General features: G+C 36.3%; 1 protein-coding gene across 1 annotated transcript; it reads left to right on the top strand.

The window, feature by feature from the left end:
• Positions 1-5,180: 5,180 nt before the first annotated feature.
• LOC100787152 (protein MEI2-like 5) lies at positions 5,181-12,063 on the top strand. Its single transcript, XM_006587059.4, has 13 exons — positions 5,181-5,528; positions 7,126-7,168; positions 7,253-7,396; positions 7,485-7,954; positions 8,173-8,331; positions 8,429-8,545; positions 8,647-8,798; positions 9,160-9,251; positions 9,396-10,350; positions 10,440-10,524; positions 10,631-10,699; positions 10,931-11,110; positions 11,358-12,063. The coding sequence occupies exons 2-13, from the start codon at positions 7,138-7,140 to the stop codon at positions 11,490-11,492; spliced, it is 2,589 nt and encodes an 862-aa protein (XP_006587122.1). The 5' UTR covers positions 5,181-5,528; positions 7,126-7,137; the 3' UTR covers positions 11,493-12,063.
• Positions 12,064-12,560: the final 497 nt, after the last annotated feature.

Raw genomic sequence — 12,560 nt, 5'->3', positions numbered from 1 at the left:
TTTTTAATTAGTAAAGGTTCATTAATAATTAATTCAACCCCCCCTTCTTAATTATTTCGAGGCCACTTGATCCAACACCCTGAACACTTGGACTTGAGCTTCCTAGGAAAGAGCCTTAGCCTTGAATTATACAATAACACTTGTTGTTCTGGCTGAAAGGTCTTCTTTAGCAGCTTCCGGTCATGATACATCTTCATCTTCTACTTATAGAACCTAGAGGATTCATATGCATTGAGCCTCATTTCCTCCAGCTCCAGTAGCTGCAATCTTCTCTTCTCTCTAGACCTTGAGTCGTCGAAATTCAGGAATTTGAGGTTCAGTAGGCCCTATGCTCCAACTCCATCGACAAGTGACACGCCTTCCCATAGACCATCTGAAATGGTGACAGGCCTATAGGAGTCTTGAATGCAGTCTTGTAAGCCCATAAGGCGTCGTCTAACTTTGCTGCCCAATCTTTCCTTAAGGATGCGATGGTCTTCTCCAGGATTCTTTTCAATTCTCTGTTGGACATATCTACTTGGCCATTGATTTGAGGGTGATAAGGTAAAACCACCTTATGTCTAACATTATAGTGCCCCAGAACCTTCTGTAGTTGTGCATTGCAGAAGTGTGTCCCTCCATCGCTGATCAGTACTCTGGGAACTCCAAAGCGGGAGAAAATATTCTTCTTCAAAAACTTAATCACAACCCCTGCATCATTCTTTGGGGTGGCTATGGCTTCCACCCACTTGGACATATAATCTACAGCTACCAGGATGTATGTATTCCCGTATGAGGATGATAGAGGTCGTACAAAGTCAATTCCCCAACAATCGAAAACCTCTACCTCAATGCTATTCTACAATGGCATCTCGTTCCTCTTGGAAATTGCCCCTATTTTCTTGCATTGGTCACAATGAAGTACGTAGTCATGAGCATCCTTGGAAGGAGAGGGCCAAAAAAATCCTGCCTACAATATTCTGGCAGCTATCCTATCTCCACTGCAATGACCTCCATAAGGTGAGCTGTGAAAGTGCCATAGAATGCTCTGGGCTTCTTCTCTAGTTACACACCTCCTCAGCAAATTATCTGCTCCCATCTTGGACAAATGTGAATCATCCCAGACATAGAAGCAGATATCATGAAGGAATTTCTTCCGCTGATTCCAATTAAGATCATATGGAATGACCTCGATAACTTTGTAGTTGGCGATGTCTGTGAACCAGAGCCTTTCAGCTGCAGATAAAATGGATTCATCTGGAAATTCACCCCTTACTTCTTTCTTTTTCTGTGTCACTTCTTCATTCACCAACCAGGAGAGATGATCAGCTACTACATTCTCGGATCCCTTCTTATCTTTGATGACGATATCGAACTGTTGAATCAACATGACCCATCTTATCAGCCTTGGCTTTGAATCTGCCTTGGTGAGAAGATATTTGATAGTTGCATGATCTGTGAAGATGACAACCTTGGACCCCACCAGATAGGACCAGAACTTCTCTAAGGCATAGACTATGGCCAGTATTTCCTTTTCTGTAATCGCATAATTCAAATGTGCATTATTCAGAACCTTGTTGGCATAATATTTGGCATGGAATACTTTCTCTCGCCATTGTCCTAGAACTACACCCACAGCATAATCACTGGCATCACACATCAACTCGAACTCCGCGCTCCAGTCGGGTGCAACCATTATTGGGCCCGATACAAGCTTCTCCTTCAAAGTCTGAAAGGCTTCTAGACACTTCTCATCAAACTTGAAGACTGCATCCTTGTTCAACAGGTTGCTCAATGGTCTGGATATTTTAGAGAAGTCCTTAATGAACCTCCGATAGAAACTTGCATGTCCGAGAAAGCCCCTGATACCCTTAGTATTTACTGGCAATGGTAACTTCTCTATGACATTAATTTTTGCTTTGTCCACCTCAATGCCTCGGGTCGAGATTTTGTGGCCCAACACTATCTCTTCTTGCACCATGAAGTGACACTTCTCCTAATTCAGCACCAGATTTTCCTTAACACATCATCGCAACACAAGCTCCTGAGAAATCGTCTATGAAGACTTCTATGCACTTCTCTACCATGTCAGCAAAGATGGCTAGCATGCACCTCTAGAAAGTGGCTAGTGCATTACATAACCCAAATGGCATCCTTCTGTAAGCAAAGACACTGAAAGGGCATGTAAAATCTATCATCTCCTGGTCTTTAGGATCCACTGTAATCTAATTATACTTTGAGTACCCGTCCAGAAAATAGTAGAAGGACTAACCCGCTAACCGCTCCAACATCTGATCCATGAAAGGAAAAGGAAAATGATCTTTACTTGTTGCCTAATTAAGCTTCTAGTAGTCGATGCACATCCTCCAGGATTCTTTTCATTGCAGATGACTGTCATACCTCCTTTCTTCGGTACCACCTGGACTGGACTCACCCAAGCACTACTAGAAATAGGGTAGATGAGTCCAGCCTCAAGTAACTTGAGGACTTCCTTCCTCACTTCTTCCTTCATGGATGGATTGAGTCATCTCTATGGCTATCTCACTGGCTTGTACTCCTCTTCCATCATGATCTTGTGCATGCAATAAGTAGGATTTATTCCCTTGAGATCTGAGATATGCCATCCAATATCCCCCTTGTGTTCTCTGAGAACTTCCATTAATAGTGTTTCTTCTTCTGATGATAGGTCATTGTTGATTACCACTAGTTTGACTTCATTTTCCTCTAGAAAGGCATACTTCAGGTGCATAGGTAGGGTCTTCAATTCCAGCTTTGGCTTTTCTGGAGGGCTATTCTTCTTCAGAACTTCAACAACATCTTCCCCTGCATGAATCACTTTTAACTGCTCCAAGTCTTCCAGACAGGCTTCCAGATCTTTCTCCTCCTCATTGGTTAGACAATTAACTGTATTTATCAGAGCCTTTTCCAATGGGGAGTGAGTTGCCAAGTGCTGCATAGCGTGGTCTGCCTCTTACTTAATCACCTCTACCTTGAAGCATGGCTTATTATTGTTGGGATGCTTGATTGCTTCAAATGGGTCAAAGGTTACCTTCTGATCATCCACGCTCAACTCTAAGTTTCCATTCCCCATGTCCACCACGCATTTGGTGGTTAGGATGAATGGACGCCCCAGAATCAATGGAATCTCCTCATCCTCTTCAATGTTCATGATTGCAAAGTCCACCACCGGAAAAGTGAAGTGACATACTTTGATATTTTTTGTGTTCTAGTTTAGAGATTAGGAATGTTTTCTAATTTATTAGGTTAAAAACTAATCTCACTTAACCACGTGATTATCATTCCCATAATAAAAATAAAATATAATTTCTCTCATTATTTTTACCCGTATAAAATATAAAACCTTACCCATACAAACACTTATCTAGTCATTACTCATTCCTGCTTTCCTTTTATGTGCCATCCAGCCATCTTTATCTATTAATTCACTAATGATGCTTTTTGTTACAATTGCAAACATATGGTCCAATAAAATATTAAATATTAAAAAAAAACAAAACTGAAAAATCTGGACTAACGCATAATATATCTCTATATTATAAATTTGAAAACTTGTTCTTCAACAAGAAAAATTAAATATTTATTCTATTTTTTATTAAGCTATATGATTTTTCCTCCATCAAATATCTCATTTTTTTATATTTTTACAAAAATACTACTACTTTTTTTAAGCAACAAAAATACTTACTGCTACTTAAAAAGTAGTCAATCTTAATTTGAGTTAAATTTAACTTTTAATATATCATCTCGAATTAATAGGTATACAGTACATAATCGATACTTTTTTAATAGTAACATAACTTTTGAATTATACCTAATATTGTTCTTGCTTTTTGTTTTTTTTAGATTTCAATTACAAAAAATATTTTTTTTAGTTTTAATTAGATTTTATGCTTTTAAAATTCTGACTGAATCATTTTGGTCGAAAATTCTAGTTCAATTTAAAAACACGAATGCATACTCATTAGTTATTTTATATGGATGTGTTTAAAGAAAATACTTTAGATAGATTAACCTAATTATAAAAAATTACACAGTACATAATAGATACTTGTTTTAATACTTACATAACTTTTAAATAATACCCAATCTTCGAAAATTAATATATATCTTAAAGTGAATCTCTTTGTAATGAATTTCATCTCTAAAATTAACTTGATAATATATTAATAAGAAAATCTTGATTTTATATATTTTAAAATAAAATAACAATTTAGCCTTTACAAAATTATGTTTTAAACTATTTTTTTAAGAAGAAGAATGTTTTTAACAACTTAAACTTTAGAGACAACCTTTTCATTGGTCGTCAATCTTTTTAAAATCACTACAATCGGTATTCATGTGCAAAATTAATCCTTAGATGTCAGATTTTAATTATTAAACTTCAACAGCACACAGCAACAATTTATAAATTAATTATTCATAATTATATTACAGTATTCATTTATATTTTTAAATTATAAACGTGGTTTAAAAAAACTAATCAGAAAAATAATTGACTAAAGGACAAACAAAACAATTTGAGTAGGATTCAATCATATGGTTAAGCAATTTTTAATACATTGAAATATGCGCAAACACCTCTATAATACTAGTACTCCTAACCTAATACAGAATTAAACCTGAATTAATATCATGCTCAAACAGTTTCACACTTCAAATATTCGCGTGCATGTTTGGATTAATTCATCATAAAAATATTAATTTTTTACAGTATATAAATATAATAAACAAACGTTAAGAAACTAACAAAAAATCATTACTAAATAAAAATATTTTATACTTACTACTTTTTATAGAATTAAAATTTAATAAGGCGAATCTAATAGTATCATTTAATTAACATTAATACTTATGTACATGCATTAGAAAAATTGAAAAATACTACCCCTTCAACGGATCATTGCTGAATTAGTACTAATTTTAAAAAATGAATTAAATAAAGATGCACTTAACCCAGTTCTTATCTTTTGGGCAAGTGAAACCAGTTCATAGTAAAGCACAGGGTTCAATGGATCAATGCTGCATTAATACCTGGTATTTATCATTATCCTCCTCAAATAAATAAATAAATTTCTTAAACATTTGATTTAGGCAAGTTTTTAGTTTAATAATAAATGAAAAAAAAACATTGTTTTATAATTTATGGACACCAAATGACCTTTAAATACAGTTGAATCCTCCACCATCTCAAAGTCCCAAACCATTGAAGCTAATTTTTTCTCTCTTTCTATTTTCCTTCTCTCAATCATTCTCTGCTCCTTTTCACTCTCTGGGGTCAGGGCCAATCATCGCCAAGCTCATGCTCTGCACCCTTTCTCTCCCTCTAAAGATTCTCCATTTTTCTCTGCTTCCATCACAAACACTGCATCAACACACTCTCTTGTTTTCTTCACTTTTTTTTTTTTCTTGCAACACGTTTCTCTCCAATTTGTTGCAAACCCTTTTGGTTTTAGGTGCCAAAGGACCAAAACGTCCTTGAAGCCTGAAGCCCCTCCTCTCTCTCTTAGGGTTTTCTCACCCTTTTTCAGGTATGTCACGGGTTTTCATTTGATTCACTGTTTTTGGGGTTTCCAATGGCAAATTTTGAGTCTTTTTAATGTTTTTTCTTCTGGGGTTGATCGAATTGATGGATTAAGTTTTCAAGTAGAATTTGCTTTGAGTGCAGCGATTATGGGGATTTTGAGGGGTTGCGGTTATGATTATTTCTCTGTAGTGTGATGATGTTGCTGAAGCCTGAAAGTGCTTAAATTTGTGATTTTGTGTTGAAGGGGGTGGTTGGTGCCAATTGGTTGTGAAAAATGGGGTTGGTTTTGTAGTTATGGTGATAACTTGCTTTGGTTAAAAATGGTAACTGTTACGGTTTTATGCATTTTTTGTTTGGCCTTGAGTGATCTTATCACGGTCTGCATACACCAGTTTAACTAAAATGGGGTTTTCAATTTGGTCTCTTTTTTGTGAACACTACTACTGTTACTCCTCGTTGGATGGGTTATATTGAAGTTGCTTCATGTCTGGATGCTGGGAAATTGTGGGAAAGTTGGTGTCTTTTTTTTATACCAATTTTGGTTGTGGAGTAGATATATGGGGGGCATAATCTTTATTAGGATCCCTTGAATTTATGGAGTCCTTTAACAAGTTTTTTTTTTGTCTGGACATGCTGGAAGTGGATTGTGATGTATCTCTGCCACTGAATTGAATCTTTTGAAGGGAGAGTGAGTAACCCTTGGAAAGAACTGCTTTTGCGCATGGGTTTGTTCTATAGTTCCATTTGTCTGATAGGGTTTGATATTCACTTATTTGTCTTCACTTGCAACAGGAACACTGTTGCTGTCTCCTGCATCTTGCTTTGATATATTTTTTCTCTCCTTTTGAAAGTTTTGTCGCGGGTTTCAAGTTCAACCGAAACCTTGCCTGTTGTTGCTGTCAAATCTTGTTTAATCATATGGTTTAGGACATCCTCCAAATCAGTGGAATTTGGTCATTCTTGACTAGTGAAGATGGAAACACAATTGTAAAGGGTGCTACCTGGAGATTTAGGAACTAGGGCTAATGGCAAGGGTGAAAAGTCCCTCTCACATTCTCAAGAAGATTTATAACCGCGTCTCTGTGTCTCCCTTTGTGGTTAAACTGTTTCCTGCCATGCTGGTTATGCAAGAACCCAAGAGGATGATAGCTTTGAACCTGCAGACTGGAAGTTGGGTTATGTGCATCTAACATTTCATCATACAAGCTCAACAGTCAGCACTTTAGGTGCTGCTTATTTTGGGTGGGGGAATCACGAGTGTTGACTGGTTGGATATGTTAGTTTGTACTCTCTGCTTATGGGGGTTGGACATTTTGATTGAATTTGGTCATTATGGTCTCATGGTGTGAGTTCCCTTTGTTGGAGTCAAAAATCAAGTTTTTTAAATACCTGATGTACTAAGTTCTTTGTTGATTACCTTCTGTTTTCTGATTGCTTAATAAGTGCCTTGATTACCTTTTGTTCTTCTAGATGTAAATTTTTTCATAACTATTCTTATTTCCTGTGTAATTAGCATTTTCCAAAGTTTTAATGTTTTTAAAATTATGTGCCTATAACACAAACAAAATAACTCTATGTCACTGTTTTTGTGAATGAGGCAGAAGGGTGATGCAATGAGGCAGTCTTTTGATCCTTCATCTTTGGGTAAATCTCTGAATTCTTTTATTTTGTTTTCCTTATTAACTTGTTACTATGTTGAATTAACTGTAACTCTTTTATCACCAATAGGTCCTTCCAAGATTCCATCTATAAAAATACCTGGAAAAGCAGGGAATGGTGCATGGGAGGCTTTGTCTGGATCTGATTCCTACCATGCTTCGTCGGATGCTAGCCTCTTTTCTAGCTCATTACCTGTTCTTCCGCATGAAAAATGTATGTGATGGTTATTTCCTTACAGTTCTGTCATTTGCATTGTCCATTTTTTTATAAATTCTGTTGATTTGGTTTTGCTAACCTGCAGTGAACTTGAATGAAACTGCAAATGCTTATCAATCTATTGACGACATCTCATCCGGCTTTAAGAAGCTCCATCAAGATGCTGAGGGCAATGGTTCACTTGAAGACGGTGATACTCATGCAATTGGACCTGCCCTTCCTGATGATGAGGAGGAGCTTTTAGCTGGCATAATGGATGATTTTGACTTAAGTGGTTTGCCTGGTTCTCTTGAGGACTTAGAAGAGTATGATCTTTTTGGTTGTGGTGGAGGTATGGAACTAGAAACTGATCCACAGGAAAGTCTCACTGTGGGTATATCTAAGCTAAGCTTTGCAGATAGTACCGTTGGCAGTGTTTTGCCCCCTTATTCTTTTCCCAATGGTGTGGGAGCTGTTGCGGGAGAACATCCATATGGAGAGCATCCTTCTCGAACATTATTTGTTCGGAATATTAACAGTAATGTGGAGGATTCAGAGCTGAGAGCCCTTTTTGAGGTAGGTTGAAGTTAGGGCAAGGTGGCAAGCTCATCTAGAAGCTAGTGCATTCGTTTGCTTTGATATTTTATAGTATTCTACATTTGCTCCATGGCTACAATTAAAACTTATGGTGCTCATAATTGTTCATTGCCTCTATTGGATAATCTGCATATCTTTGTTAAGAAGAAAATTTGAAACAAGATAAATTATTAATGGTGTTTCAATTTTTTTCCCAGCAATATGGTGATATTAGAACCCTATACACTGCATGCAAACATCGGGGATTTGTAATGATATCCTATTATGATATCCGTGCTGCTCGAACAGCTATGCGTTCATTACAGAACAAACCTCTACGGCGCAGGAAACTAGACATTCATTTCTCAATACCAAAGGTTTTTTACAAACTTAAAGTTCTTGTAATTTATTTTTTTATTGATTGAATACCCTGACATTATTATTCTCTTGGCTTTCTTTTCTTCCACATCCCAGGACAATCCATCAGACAAGGATATCAACCAGGGAACATTGGTAGTTTTCAATTTGGATCCATCTGTTTCAAATGAAGACCTGCGTCAAATATTTGGGGCTTATGGAGAGGTCAAAGAGGTGATTATTTTATCCTTTCTTGCTGCTTTGTATCCCTCTCACATTTGTGTGTATATGTGTTCTATTTTTAAAACTTAGATTAATTATCAATGTCTCTGCAGATAAGGGAAACTCCTCACAAGAGGCATCACAAGTTTATTGAATTCTATGATGTCAGAGCAGCCGAAGCAGCACTTAAATCATTAAACAGGAGTGACATAGCTGGTAAACGCATAAAGCTTGAACCTAGTCGACCTGGAGGAGCTCGTAGAAAGTGCGTACACTGATAATTTTCCTATTGCTTTTTGTTTTTCTGTTAATCTTTATCTTTATGATAATGATAATCATCTGTTCTGCTGGCTGAATTTTTTGCATTGTTTCAATATAAGACGAAACTGATGAGAGAATTGTTAAATTGAGTATTGCAAATGATATGGTTTGGTCTATCTCTCTCTGGTACCTAGTATGACTGCTTAAATACTGTCAAAACTATTTGAAGTTTATTATTGTTGGTAGGCATTCCTATAAAATGAGTTTTACTGAATTGGTCATTACTTCCATATCTGCTGCTTTTGTTTTCTGGCTTCATACATTGAAGTTTAGAAATATAACCATTAATTCCTTGTACTTTTTAGTTTGATGCTCCAATTAAATCAAGAGCTTGACCAAGAAGAATCTCGGAGTTTCCGATACCAAGTGAGTTCACCTGTAGCTAACTCTCCCCCAGGTTGGTTCTTTGAGATGCTACATATTCCTTGTGCCATCAGCATCTTTAAGCAGCATAACTTTTCATTACTGACTTCATAACTATGTTCCCCTTGCATTTGTTCTCTATCTAAATGATATTAAGTTAATAAAACTTTCATAACAGGTAACTGGTTACAGTTCAACAGCCCTGTTGAGCAGAATTCAATGCAAACTATCAATCATTCTCCTGGTTCTAGGATCATAAGCCCAACAACAGGCAATCATTTACCTGGATTAGCTTCAATTTTGCAACCACAAGTATCTAACGCTGTAAAGGCTGCTGCTATTGGCAATGACTTGGGAAGGAGCAGTCAAGGAGAGCACATATTTTCCGGTATGAATTCATCACACGGAGCTACTTTTCAGTCGCATTCACTTCCAGAGCCTAAATTCAGCCAATATCGTGGAGCATTGTCCTCAATTGGTCCATCAACATCAAATGGATCCTCAGTGGAAACTTTGTCTGGGCCACAGTTTCTATGGGGAAGCCCAACTCTCTACTCAGAGCATACCAAACCTTCAGTTTGGCCAAGATCATCTGTGGGGCATCCGTTTGCTGCATCCAATGGAAAGAGCCATGCCTTCCCATATTCAACTCAGAATAGTTCTTTTGTTGGTTCATCCCAGCATCATCACCACCATCATGTCGGCTCTGCCCCATCAGGTTTGCCTTTTGAGAGGCACTTTGGTTTCCATCCTGAGTCATCTGAAACTTCATTCATGAATAATGTTGGCTATGGAGGCATTGGTCTTGGGCATAATGATGGAAATTACATGGTTAATGCGGGTGGATCTGTTAATCCTAACACTACTATCCCAAGAAATATATCTGATAATGGTTCATCAAACTTAAGAATGAGATCTTCTCCAAGGCTTAGCCCTGTCTTTTTGGGAAATGGTCCTTATCCAGGACTGCCACCTACCACTTTGGAGAGTTTGGCTGACCGTGCTCGGAGTAGATGGATAGAGAACAATGGGAGCCAAGTTGATAGCAAGAAGCAATTTCAGCTCGATTTGGATAAGATTAGAAGTGGTGAAGATACAAGGACTACATTAATGATAAAGAATATCCCAAACAAGTATGATTAACTCTTAAGTGTTTATTAACCATATATGTTTTCTTATTGGATTCTTAGATAATATATTATTAATTGTTTATAACCTGCAGATACACCTCAAAAATGTTATTAGCTGCCATTGATGAAAATCATAGGGGTGCTTATGATTTTCTCTATCTGCCAATTGACTTTAAGGTAAATAATTTGCTCTTCTAGAAGTTGTTTATTTTTCCTGTGTTGATGTTTGCTCCCTGAATTTTTTAAACTTGTGAAGCTGATTAATTTTTTCTTCTTACTGCAGAAAAAATGCAATGTGGGCTATGCATTTATCAACATGCTGTCACCCTTTCTTATTATTCCATTCTATGAGGTTTTTATGGGAATATATCTTTGGCTCTTTTTTTTTTTCCATGTTTCTATTATTTTGCTGAGTGAAAATTTTCTTGTATATTTTCTGTTATTTTCTTCATCTTGTTAAAATTAATTTAGCAGTTATTGATATCTTGGCATTTATTTAAGAAAGTGTAAGTAGTAAAGCTTAATGATATCTTCCCCTTAATCAATAGTGAAAATTAATTTAGCATTGTGTCTGATTTTGCAGACATTCAATGGGAAGAAATGGGAGAAATTTAATAGTGAAAAAGTTGCATCTTTGGCATATGCTCGAATTCAAGGAAAATCTGCCCTTGTGAGCCACTTCCAAAATTCAAGTTTGATGAATGAAGATAAACGATGTCGCCCTATTCTCTTCCACTCAGAGGGTTCTGAAGTTGGTGATCTGGTAATTGGAAAACATTGACTAGTGCATTTGTTATATTTTTGAAGAAAATATTGTTTCTATTTATTTGTCACTTTAAAATTTCAAGATGACATTATTTACTATTTTTTTTATCTTCTATACTTTTGGATTTGCTGTCTCGTTGAGTGAAATGATGACTTTGGTTATTATTAATTGATCTTTCATTCATTCTTTTCTACTTAATATACATACCCTAACTGCTGGAAGTTTGTTCATACTTTCCCTGTAGATTGTACAAGAGCACCTTTCTTCCAACTCCAACAATCTAAACATTCAGGCACCTAGGCCAAGTGAATTCTATTCAAGTGATTTTGCTGGGAGTCCTCCAAAGGCGGGCCCTTCTGCAAGCTTGGATACAAATTAACATTTATATTAGATGCTGAGTTGCTTAGCCGGAATCCATCGCCGTTAATGTTAACATTTTGCAAATATGTCTCTCTCTCTTTGGGGCTGCTTGCATATATTTAGGAAGGATAACAGAAGGATGTAGATTTTGTATCATAGCTATTTTCCCAAGTATTTTGCCAGCAAGCTTTAGAATTAGAAGCTTGGAGCATATTTTGATTGATTTGCTGCACAGGTAGCTGCTGATCTGATTATGTACACAAGGTCAAGGTGGTGGGAGCAAAAGGCTGAAGAGTTTAAATTGAGCAAAGGTGTTTGTTTTTCTCTTCAAAATTTGCTCATTTTTGCATTTTGGTGTCTTGTCATGTCATTGAGCATTTTTTTTTTTTGGCTTTCTGAAAAATGTTAATATGGGGGTAGAGTTCAGTTTGGTTGGAAGTTGGTAAGTTCATCACGTGGGGGTACAAATTGTATAGAGAGAAAATAAAGACTTCCTTTCTTTCTATGTTTTCCTCTAATGTATTAGTCCTCTTGAAAACAAAAAGTGTAAAACGCATATTTAAATATGATGGTGTACAAGTTGCTCACTATCTGAATCAAGACATTGTTGTTTTGGTAGGATTGTCCTTTGAAAGTGCATCTTTGACACGTCAAGTGACAAAGTCACGCTTCATTAAAGTTATAACGAGCACGTTTTGTTTTGTTCGGATGTAGAAATGAGACTAGAGGGAGAAAATTAGATAAAAAAGTTAGGTATGAAATAATTGGACCATCTGTGGCTTTCAAGTATTGGCCGTTGGATATATTAACAAAAAAATTGATGGCTAAGATGTATTATCTGTTACCTGAAAGTGAGCTTAAAGGATTTTTGCCTACTAGTCCTCGTATAAAATAGTATTGTATACGAGTTGGACATATTTGCAAAATACAGATATTGAAACAGATGCCTCAAGAAAATTGATAAATCATAAAACACAAGAAATTAATTGGTTAGACATGATGTATGAGTGTTATAAAAAACCGTATTTCCAGATCTATAAATCTATGTTTCAGATTGTCAGTGGTTCTTCCCTTTCCTCTTTTCCTA

Source organism: Glycine max, chromosome 9 (genome assembly GCF_000004515.6).
Source record: "Glycine max cultivar Williams 82 chromosome 9, Glycine_max_v4.0, whole genome shotgun sequence".
NCBI classification, from domain to species: Eukaryota; Viridiplantae; Streptophyta; class Magnoliopsida; order Fabales; family Fabaceae; genus Glycine; species Glycine max.
This window is presented reverse-complemented; position numbering and strand designations above follow the sequence as displayed.

Coding starts and splice junctions, on each gene's coding strand:
- LOC100787152 (XM_006587059.4), top strand. CDS start 7,138: ATGAGGCAGTCTTTTGATCCTTCATCTTTGG. Junction 9,252..9,395: donor TGTAGCTAACTCTCCCCCAG/GTTGGTTCTTTG, acceptor CTTTCATAACAG/GTAACTGGTTACAGTTCAAC. Junction 10,351..10,439: donor ATAAAGAATATCCCAAACAA/GTATGATTAACT, acceptor TATAACCTGCAG/ATACACCTCAAAAATGTTAT.